The 11,942-nt window shown below is 42.2% G+C and overlaps 1 protein-coding gene across 2 annotated transcripts; it reads right to left on the bottom strand.

Moving 5' to 3' along the window:
• Positions 1-3,674: 3,674 nt before the first annotated feature.
• On the bottom strand, positions 3,675-9,544 carry LOC125512798. Of its 2 annotated transcripts, XM_048677876.1 has the most exons (8): positions 9,230-9,544; positions 8,913-8,969; positions 8,726-8,791; positions 8,516-8,581; positions 6,428-6,683; positions 6,156-6,348; positions 4,131-4,252; positions 3,675-3,994 (listed from the first exon to the last, which is right to left on the bottom strand). In XM_048677876.1, exons 1-8 carry the CDS (start codon positions 9,289-9,291, stop codon positions 3,980-3,982), a joined length of 837 nt encoding a protein of 278 aa, XP_048533833.1. In that variant the 5' UTR covers positions 9,292-9,544; the 3' UTR covers positions 3,675-3,979. The 2 variants fall into 2 exon arrangements, with proteins under 2 accessions (XP_048533833.1, XP_048533842.1); XM_048677885.1 differs by lacking the exon at positions 8,913-8,969 and having other exon boundaries at positions 9,230-9,543.
• Positions 9,545-11,942: the final 2,398 nt, after the last annotated feature.

Genomic DNA, 11,942 nt, shown 5'->3' with positions numbered 1-11,942 from the left:
ATCACAGCGTTGCTCCTTTCCAAGCAATGGATATTTGGCGGGCGCGAATCCCAACAAAAGTTAAAATCTTCCTATGGAAACTGGTGAGGAACATGCTGCCGACGGGTGTGGAAGTTCAAAGGCGCCACGTTGCAAGGGACGGCCAGTGTCCATTTTGTGGAACAATTGAGGATATTGACCACATATTCTTCAAGTGCATCCTTACGCAATTTTATGGGGTTGTGTCCGCGATATCACCGGATGCAGCTAGGCACCGACATCATTTGGAGGGTTTCATACTCTAGCCTCTAGAATGTCCTGATGTTCTTGTAGGATTACGTGGCTAATCTTCGCGGCCATGTCTTGGGCCCTTTGGCATATTAGAAACAAAATAACAATTTTCTTGCAGCTATGAAAGCTTCTAAGCAAGGCGATGGATGCGTCCATCATTGAGGAGATTTTGAACAAGCTACGGCCTCTTACGTTAAAGCTTTGGCATCACAAGGAGGCTGCTGGTCTACAGGGAGGCTGACTATGCATCTGCGTGATGCTATTTATCTTCGCTATATATTTATCAGTTATCTTTGTTTGGATTCGGCCTTGTGCCTTGGCCCTTGAGTCTATATTGAACGTTTTATTTTCTCTTTTCTACTACTTTGGTTGACAATGCTTTAAGGGCTCCAATTCACTAAAGCCGGGTAAGCGCCTCCTTTCTTAAAAAATCCATATATGCGACTCAAAGAGAAATCATGTATAAAAAGTGTTTAAAAAGCACTAACATGCTCACAGTCAAATGAAAGATTAGGACACATAATTAGCAAAAACTACAGTGCACAGATTATTAGAATATATCACCCACCTCCCTCCCCCACCCCCCCCCCCCCCCCCCCCACCCCAACAAAAAAAACTCCCACACGCCGAGACGCACCCGACAACGTTGTGTCACGTTAGGACCTCGTGAGCGACAATCGCCACATACCCGCACAAGTAACCTTGCAAAGTTGGTGGAGACGATAAGCCGCGAGAGCCAAAATACACTAGCAGGATGAGTAGGGTGAACTAACACTCCCTCCAATCCAAAATAAGTGTCGTGGTTTTAGTTCAAATTGCCATTAGAGAGATTGGTGCAGCGAGCCTTCACTCTGCTCCCGCAAACTTGGTATGCCTTTCATATTGTCGGGTCGGTCAGACTCAAACAGGCCAGGGGGACGTATCTGGTGCACCAAGGCAATTGGTGCTACCGGTGCACCGGACACCGTTGCACATTCAAAAATGTTCAAAAAAAATCGAAAAAAATTTAGTATGTCAATACAACATCAATGTATGTTGTCACAAAAATTCAAATCAAAATTCAAAACAATGCTCAAGATACAAAAATGACAAATTTGACGTCAATGTGCTAATGGGCCAAAACTCAAGCCCAACTTATGTTATGTACTATTCAGTGTCAAATTTGTTATTTTTGTATCTCGAGCAATGTTTCAAATTTTGATTTGTATTTTGTGACAATGTACATTCATGTTGTATCGATGCACTAATTTTTTTTCGGGTTTTTTCAAATATTTTTGAATGTGCAACAGGCGACCGGTGCACCGGTAGCACAAATTGCCCCAGTGCACCAGATACATCCCCAACGCGTCAGAGTACAGTGCAGTACTACAACCTACTTATCATTTCTCGTGTGGCAGCATTAAGGATTTTAAGGAGTCTGCTAATGTCGTCAGGTATGAGGTTAGGAGATGTAATTTTTCAACACATGGACATGTTTGCTAATATGAAATAAAAATAGCAACTTGGCACAATTAAAATTGACAACTAGTGTGTATTTCTACAAGCTATATATTGAAATAAAAATGCCAACTCGACAGAATTAAAATGATAACTAATGTGTAATTTTTTTGGCAACCTATATGAAATAAAAATGGCAACTTGAGTACAATTAAAAACTGACAACTAGAATATAAACAAGGTTGGGAACTGAGTTAATTTAATCTAACCAAGTGAGCCATAATCTGGCAACTATCGACAATTTTTTTTTTGACGAAACATGTCAACATGGGATCTAATCTCTACCTAATAATAAAGGGGCTATTGCTTCTACGCATCCGTCATTAGATTAACCCCTAAAGTTGCCACAAGGTACCCACTATGCCACACATATAAGTGAGGAAAAATGTTTCGCTTTTTTTCATTATAAGTCCGTCGTTACTATTGATTCAATAGGCAACGACCCCCCAAAAGTCACAACTGCATGGCCAGCCTGACTGGCTGGACGCATGCTCTTCCACCTAGGAGACCTGGGTACTTTTTTCAAAAAAATTAACATTGTTTTGTATTTTTTCTTTTGGCTTTATTTTGAAATACTCTGAATATTTCAATTATAAAAATCACATATATGAAAACTTTTAGAAAATGTTAATCATGCATTAAAGAAATGACAAACTTGTATAGGAAAAATGTTTCCATTATATACAAAAAAAAGTACAGTGCATATAATTTTTCAATTTTTTTAAAATGTTTATCATGCATTTAAAAATGTTAAATGTGCATAGAAAAATGTTTCGTATGTATAGGAAAAATGTATTATACAATGTGTTTGGAACAAAGTAGACATAAAACAATATAAGTTTTCAAAAATATTATCATGTATTTGGACAGTGTTAAACATGTTTATAAAACATGTTCCTAATGTATACAAAAAAGTAGAATGTGTATAGAAAAAGTAGACATAAAAAATAAATATGTTTTGAAAAATGTTGACCATGAAATTGGGAAGTATTAAATGTGCCTATATAAAATGTTTCTGATGTATAAAAAAGGTACAACGTTGCGTTTATGTAAACCAGCGGCTTGACTTTAATTTTCATATTGTTTTAGATTGTTTTCATAATGATTTTTTTTAAGAATATCAATGTTGATACACAACCTTGAACATTTGGTATGCATGTCCTTTCAAATTGGTTGTTATCTATGGAGCTGTCTAATATGTTTGCAACCAAATTAAGACTTGACTTGGATTACAAATAAAAATACATATATCAGGAAGACAAAAATAATACTCTTATGCATATGTTATTAGTAATTAATAAAACATACTTTGTTATTTTCATTGTATGCAAATATTTGTTGGGCATCACCGAGGACGAACCACAACAAATGCATAAAGAAATACCTACAACTAGACAAATATTTTTATTGTCTATAAATTGAAAACACCTTGAATACACTTCAAAAATCATCACATCTTTATGTTTAGACGCAACATCACTTATCATGTTGCTTTTCATGTGGCATCGTGCAAGATTTCAAGAGATTTACGGATGTCTCAAGAGTGTGTATGAGGTAATTTTTTCTATCCCATTGCAACACACAAGGCATGTTTGCTAGTTACACTCTAAACTAAGTCTATATACATCCATATATAGTCCATACTGAAATCTCTAAAAAGACTTATATTTTCGAACAGAGAAAGTATTAGACAAAACTTCTTAATATTTAAAATTAAAGGAATCTTTGTTGATGTCACGCTGATGTATTAGTTTGCATACATGTGGAAGAACTGCCGCATGAGAAGGCGCTGGTGCGGCTCCGCTGCGTAGTGGCATCCTTAGATTAAAATACTCTAATAGTAGTACTTCCAAAGACGAAACTATGAATGTGAGCGCAAATATTAAAATATTTAAAACAATTGCTGGTCAATAGTTCCAAATTTTCACACAAGACATGTCTAAAAGGTCACAGAATACCACCACGAGACAAGAGAAAGGATCTATGAATGGTTGCATATGCTGCCTCAAACAAATCGGACGGTGTGCGGCCCAGTCACGCTGCAAGATACATGGGCCCAGTCAAGCTTTATGAAAGTATAATTATAGCTAGTGCAAGGTGTTATACATGCCCTTTCAAAGTATAAGTAGCATCACATGGACGTTAAAGTGAGAATAATTGAAGACCAACAACCCCATCAGACATTCTTTATGGCCATCTAGGAAATCTTCCCTCAGTCAGAGTCATCCTGAAAATGTGACATACAATCAAATGCATAAGACGTATTATACATGTCCTACATATACAACCAAATATATGCAGTATATAGAAAAACTGTAGCAAGAAAACAGCAGGGAAAAAAGACGTCACTTGATTTACAGTACCTCACTGATACTATCCCACATAAATGGGAACTCGCAATCCACATGACCTCCAACATACAAACTTCCGCCAGCTGGATGCCTCAAGTCCACAGAACCTTGATTCTTACAACCAAAGCAATGTCCTTCAAAAACAAAAATATTGACTTCATTTTTCAATATCATGACGTAAGAGAGAATGATTTGAAGCATATAAATCTTAATAATATATTAAGTTTATGACTTAGCAATATGCTACAAAACTTAGGTCTACAACATCATAGCTACTGTGTGAAGATAGACGGCATGACTACACAATTGGGCAGCGAGCTGAAATGAGAATAGCCAGAGAAAATATATTGATTGCTCTTGCTTATCTCACTAAATACATAGCACTTTTCATATAATATATGGTGGATGCTTAGGTTTTCGAATTGTAAAATCCTAGACTTCCCAATGCATATTATTATTTCCTGAAAGTAAAAGAACACGCACATATGCATGGTATTCATTCATGGTATTACCAGAATGTTAACAAGAATAACAGGATATAACTCTGTGTTCTCCACTATTACCAGAATGTTAAGTAGAACTGGAATCCTGATTTAGCCCGTTTCACCAGCTGGTAAAGGAAGTTGGAAAACGAAATACATGCTTCCAACATATAAACAAAATAATCTATGATACATAATCATTTTAGGAGTGGCCATCTCTCTGCTCCTCTTGACATCCCCGGCCATGATTTTCCTATAGTTCAATATGCAGACGATACCTTGGTTATCATGAATGGTTCATCTGGTCGGATGCAGATTCTCATGAATACTTTGGAGGATTTCGCTAAGGCTACGGGGCTCAGGGTTAGTTTTGCTAAGTCCTGCAGCTAACTTCTACTGTATAAATTTCTGTTTGATGGTCTTCAAGCAGACCCGATTTTCCCCAAGATTTGGAAGAGCAAGTGCTAGCCCAAGCATAAGGTTTTTGCCTGGCTTTGATTATGGACAGATTGCACACCAGATATTTATAATCATCAGAGGGCATATTGGCACCTAGACTCCAATTCTAATTGTGTTCTTTGCAGCTCGGGGATACTTGAGACACGTGACCATTTGTATTTTGAATGCCCTTTTGCCTCTAGATGTTGGAAGAGTGCAAAGGTGAACTGGATTCAGGGGAACAGCCTTATTCAAGCCCGGTGCGCAGTGAACTGGAAGATTTGGCAATGGACTCCGAAGTGTGCCATCCAGGTGACCAAATAGCCGATGCGCTCCTGCACCTGCTGTTGATGCTGGCGGGCAGTACCCTACTGTTCTGCCAGAGCTCCATGCGACGTCCATGGATCATTGTAACACAAAGCCAAGACATAATGCTCTCCAATACCATGGTGTTATGGCTCCTTCATTTGAGAGCCTATCCCACACCAGTAGGAGCTTGAGGACCGACTAGACGCTAGCGGAAGTGTCATCACCGGCAAACAGAACCGAAGATAACAGATTCAAAACATGGTGATTGACTCCTTATGTGAAGGGTGGCTTAAGGCAAGACTCTACTCGAATACAAATAAAACTGTATCTATTTTTTTGACACGCACAGGGATTCAATGTTATGTAAGGCTCTTGCCTAAGAACAAATCAAGTAGAGTACCAATCAGACACATATCCTGACTAGATATGAAAACAACAACTGGTAAGGTGGCAGATCTAGGAGACCTAACCATCTACGCCACACCTGCTGTATGTTGATCCCCACATGACAAAACATCAGACAACAGTAGTAAATTTACACACAAAAACTTGCTCAGCTATTCGTATTAATCGAATTACAGTAATACTACTACTTAAGGAGTCACTTTGTATGGCTTTATATATCCAAGATTAACAAATCCAATCCAAGCACGGCAAGTACATATAAATAGATTGACTATGCAAACTAGAGGCAAAGCAGTTCATCAAATAACAGTTCCTAACATATTAGTAAATGCAAAGCAGCACATTTCATGCAACCCGTTATATGGCACTACTATATGACTAGTAGTCAATTAAGAAAGCATACCATTGTCATCAGAATCCAAAGGCTTGCAGCAAAGAACATCACACAGTTCTCCTTCGTCTGGGATCACTTCAGCAAAGAATAGAACAGTGGAACCAGCCTGCTTAGCTGTAAAGTTGAAGTGTTCATAGAAGTTCATGTTTCCTTCAATAATGAAAACTTCATCTTTACTTTCATCAAACACAAAACGCATCTCCTGAAAATATTTCTCAGATTAAAACATGGAAATGTGCTCGAAATAAAGAATTACGAATTTATAAGGAAAGAGCACAAACCCCAGCAAGATCCTCGTCATTGTTATATTTCTGTAAAGCATATTCCATGTACTGTTTCTTACGGTCCGCATCACGCTTTAGCATTTCCTTTTTGGAATATTTCTTTTCTTCTACCTCTGTTTCACTTTCTTCATCTTCAAGATAATTATCTGCTGCTGCCTCCAAATCACTCAACCTCCAACTTGTCAAATATCCAAATCTATCGGTAAGAAAAGGATCTCCGATATCCACATCATTGTCACTACCATCATTAGAACTGAAACAGATTGCAAGTGATTCCGAACAATTTTAGGAGAATAATCAATCATAAAAGCACCCTATTTGATAAACGAGTAACAAATATTTTTACAAGAGAATTATGCAAATCTTTATCTTTACTTTTTTTGTTAAATAAAGCGGCTATTGCTTCTGTCCGCTCACCGTCGCGGCATTTTTACACAATAGTCCCTGTGTTTGGCTAATTTAACCCGCAGTCCTCAGTAAGTGAAGAAAAACGGTTCGATATTTTTTTCGTCAAACCCTCTGTGCACGTTTGGCTTCAGATCGAGCGGCAGCGCTCCCGTTCCGATCGGGATGCAGGACGACTACAGAAAGACTACTTGGTAGTACTTCACCCATTACACATGGACCCAGATATGAGATATCTAGGGAACATCAGATTTTTAGGCATGGCAGATCGAACGTTTTTCATGGCAAATTATGTTTGCCGAGGATGGCAAGTTTAGCTGACGAGCATGGAAAATTCACCCCAGTTCTTTTTTTTTTTGCCAGGAAATTGCCGTGCTTGCAAACTAAATTTGCCATCCTCGCGCCAACATATATTGCCATGAAAAACATTTGATTTGCCATGTGTAAAAATCTGACGTCAGATTTTTAGCCTTTCCGTTATACATAGCAGTCCCACATACAAATTTCTTTGAACTGGCAAACGTGTCGGATTGCTAACCAGCTAGTGAGGCACGGTGACTTCTCTGTGATCAGCAAGATGAAACCTTCTCTGATCTCCTTACTGCATGCAGAATATCACGTCGACCGCAAATGATGATTTCAAGACATGGTTAGCCTCTGTTGCTGACCAAGTGATGGGAAATGTTATAAGAATGAGGCCGCTCGTCATACTCTATGTGGCGCGACTGGAGCCATCATAATGCATGTGTGTTTGATGGGGCAAGGCCAGACCAGGAGTGTGACAACCAAATGGAGGTGAAGTTGTATGGGGCAGCCACTTCTTGAACACAAATAAGTTCTTTTGACCTCAAAAGTAAGCCGGAGTTCTTTGACCTCAAAAGTAAGCCGGAGTTCTTTGACCTCAAAAGTAAGCCGGAGAATGCAAGATATTGCCACAAGCTTAGACGTGTTCAGTGAGTATGTTACACATGGAACCAGGTGATGACAAAGCAAGTTTGATAAGTAGGTGGCTGATGAATATGAGAGGTCAAAGGTAAACAATTTAATTAGCTATCAAATACCGATTAAAAAAGAGTCCACTTAAGTTGTTTATCTTGGATTATTTATCTCATCTATTGATCCTATCTTTTAATCTCTTGCATTTTCTGCTTTTGTAGTTCTTTCGTGGGGAGCTTACGGTGTGCTTGCTTATGAGCCCCAAGCTTCATCCAAGCATATTGCCCACATTTGTTGATCAACATCTGGTTGTGGGCATAATTGGAGTGTTTTTGAGTTTGTAGGTAGTTAGTGTCTTGTTTGTTACATACTTTGTTAACTTGCAGCCTATATATTACCATGCCTGGGCGAAATTTGTGAGCAACGCTGTCCTAATAAACAATATTTCTTTGCGCTCAATTGTCCATAGAAGTATGAACGTGAATAGTCCACTTCTCCTTCACTTTCGGTGAGTAATAGAGATATAAGGAAATGCAAATCGCTGTACAGTGCTGTTTAAAATAACAATCAAGTGATTGAATAATTTTTCATTTGACATGCCGAGATTTAGTTGCAGTGCTCACTTGCGTAGAAAAAGACCTGATCTAACTGAAACATTCAGAATTCCACGAACTCAAAGTGAGGGGCTTCAAACAATCATTACTGCATAGTACTTCTCACACTAAACTAGAACCAAAGAATTACCTATGTTGACGAGCGAGAACAGCAGCTTCACCACTATCTCGTTCATCATTGTTATCAGCACCATGCCTAAAATGAGCCAACAAGGTTAAGGGCTAAAATGGGTGAAGAAAGATATGCGAAAGAGGAAAACAATGATAAATAACGTTCACACTGTCATTTGGGTAAACTAAATATCGACAATATTGAGAAAGATGGTAATAATAAGTATACCCGCCAGATGAGTCAGAAGCAGACGGTAAATCATCATCGTCCTCTTCCAGCGATAGTAATTCGAATCTTGGCAGGTCAACAAAAACTGGTCAGTATATTATGGTGGAAAATTGCAAAGTATAGATAATCGTTTTATGTCTACTGGTTTCACTAAATGATGTTGGATGCAACTTATAATATATAGCACCTATTTGAGCTAAAATCCGACTGTGACTCCAATGAAAAGCGACCACTGCTCGAAACCCTGGTAAAAACAGCATACAGTAGCAGAAGTTAAGAAGTTGTTTATTTTGCTAGAAACCCTTATCACAAAGTGCGAATTATGAAATCGATGACCACGCTTGCTTAGACCAGTCTTGGTTGTGGTGTCACTATCACTCGAGATTCAGTAGAGGGATCATAAAGATAACTCTGAGGGCTCTTTCCGATTTCAACCGAATCAGAAGGAAGTGTATCTCTCTGGCTAGGCACACTGGGGCTGGGTCGGGGTGGCTGAGATTGTACCTGGCAATGCGTTGGAAGGGGAGCCAGACGAGGAGGAGGTGGAGGAGGTGGTGGTGGGGCATCCTGACCAGGACGATGACGGCCCATTGATTCGGAACAGGGGCAGGCGGCGCCGGAGGAGGCTATGCCCTAGACCTAGAGGAGTTCAGAGTAGATCGCGGGGGTATGCGGGGCGGGGCAGCTAGGGCTGGCGGCCGCGCGGTGGATCAGGTCAGGGAGGCAGCCGGGGATGGAGGAGGCGGCGGCGGCGGCGGCTTCAAGGGGAATTTTGGGTCGGGGTGGGGGGGCGCGACGGCGCTCGCGTTTCTGTCTCGGCAAGAGCTTATTTCTCCTTCTTTTTTTGAACTTGGCTCGGCATGTAATTAATCCAAAGAAAAGAAAAAGAAAAAATATGTGCACGAATCTTCATGTAAAATTAATGACATACAACTTGAATATGCAATATACTTCTACTTTCTCTGTTTCGAATTACTTGTCGCAGGTATAGATGTATCTAGATGTATTTTAATTCTAGATACATCCATTTCTGTAACGAATAATTTAGAACGGAGGGAGTAGATCATAAGTATGTATTTTGCACATCTAAATCCTATGTCATTGATCATATACAAAGATTCGTGTTAGTATTTTTTTCCTGTTTTTTTGTTTTTATGCTTGAATGTGCAATAACTACGGCACATGCCCTAGACACATCCGTGAAATATATACATACTGCTCAAACTTATTACAGACAAGCAAAACCTGATGAGACCAACTTAGCATACTTAAAATATATTACTAATGTCACATAATGTAAGACATTTTTTATGTCAACTTGAATTGTAAAAAACATTTTATATTATTGGACGGAGGGAGTAGCTCGAAAATGAAAAGCAGACAGTCAGTCAAATTTAAACCAGTTGCAATTCATAGGTGCTAGAGATATCAACATTGCAATGTTCCATGAATATTCTGTAGAATGAGATAACCTGGAAATTTACAGCACAAGTTCCGTGGACGAGCTTACCTCGGGGTGTTCTGCTCTTCGTCAGCCATAATCCGTCGAACAGGGTGTCCTCTGTTTCGAAATAGAGACGCACAATAGGTCAATTGTTCGCCGGTTGTGACCTGTGAGAGAGTACGGTAGTAGAAGAGGCAAAGGGATGTGTATATATGGCCATGGAAGTACGGGAATCACGTCTAACCATACACACACGTTCTCGGATACGTGCTTGATTGGAGTTGTAGTCTGACTGGAGTTTATTTATGGGAAACACTATACGTCAGTAATATATAAATCTTTTCTTTCCATCAGACTTCTCCACGACCATCGATTTTTTTTTAACCTCCACGACCATCGATTTGTTTCTCCATCCTTGACGGCACTTATTGTTTTTATTTATGTCCTTATTAATTATCAATTCCCTACAGTTACGGTAACTAACCCATGATTGCCCGACATCCCGGCCATGTGGCGATTAGAGCATCTCCAGCCGTTTGCCCCCAGGCAGCGATTTTACGCGCCCCTGGGGGCGTGGCGGCGCTAAAATCGGCGCAGGGGCGAGCGGGTTCCCAGCCGGTCACCCCAGGGTCGTCCCCAGACGCGTTTTTTTTTAATTTGAATTCGGCAAAATTCGGCTAAAATTCGGCAAACTTGATATTTATATTGAACATGTTCGGCGTTTTACATAAATTATTAAAAAAAGCAATCTAAGTGGCGAAGAAGCCGATCAGCGTGGCGAAGTCGTCGACGTCGCCGCCGTCCTCGTCGGCGGCGGCGGCCTTCTTCTTGATGGCGCGGCCTCCCGTGTTGGACCCCTGCCCGACGGCTCCATGGCGGATAGGCGGTGGCGGCGCATCGTCGTCGTCGTCGCTGTCATCGAGGACGACGATGCCTCCCTCGTCCCGGCCACGGCGACGAGCTTTGAACCGCGCGAGGGCGGCGCACTGGCGCTCCTTCTCCGCCTTCAGCCAGTCGTCACGCGCCCATTTGAGGGCCGCCTCGTCAGCGCCTCCTCCTTGATGTCGCGGGCGAGCCTGGGCTCCGCCTTCACGGCGGGGAGCCCTAGCTCTGTCTTCGGCTTGATGAGTCGGGAAGGGGCCGAGGACGAGGCACGGCCGCCGCCTTCGTTGATGACGATGCCGGCCGGGCGGGTGCGCCGGCCGAGTGGGGTCTCCGCCGCGAGCTCGGCCTTGACGCCGAACACCGCCGGAGAGCCGGAGGAGTGGGAGGAGGAGCAGGACGAGGACGACGAGCCGGAGACGAACCTCCTTGGCATTCATTGCCCGGCGCCGCGGCGGGGCACCGGAGCGGCGGCCGGTCCTCGAGGGTACGAGAGCGGCGGGTCGTTGCCGCCCTCGAGGTGCGCGACAACCTCGCGGAGCGTCTAGCCGGGGACGGACCACCACAGGCGTCATCCCTCGCTGTTCCACCGGCCGCCCGCCACCACCGGTGCCCCGTTGGTGGAGACGAGGCATTGCTCCTGACAGCGCTGGAAGTACGCCGCCCACGCCTCGTGGTTGTCGGCGGCGTACTGCAGGGAGGCGCGCTGCTCCTCGGTCAGCGACGACCGAACGCGGTCGACCTCGTCGGCGAAGTGATCGGGGCGCGCGACGACATCCGGCAAGGGGGATGAGGACGCCTCCGGCGCTGAGCCTCCATCCTGTCGGCCCAACGCGCATGTCTGGAGGCGCCGGAATGTTCGCCTCGAACAGCAGGTACGCCTCCCACGTC

Source organism: Triticum urartu, chromosome 1 (genome assembly GCF_003073215.2).
Source record: "Triticum urartu cultivar G1812 chromosome 1, Tu2.1, whole genome shotgun sequence".
NCBI lineage: Eukaryota > Viridiplantae > Streptophyta > Magnoliopsida > Poales > Poaceae > Triticum > Triticum urartu.
Note: the sequence above shows the minus strand (reverse complement) of the source record. Positions and strands in the feature narration are given on the sequence as shown.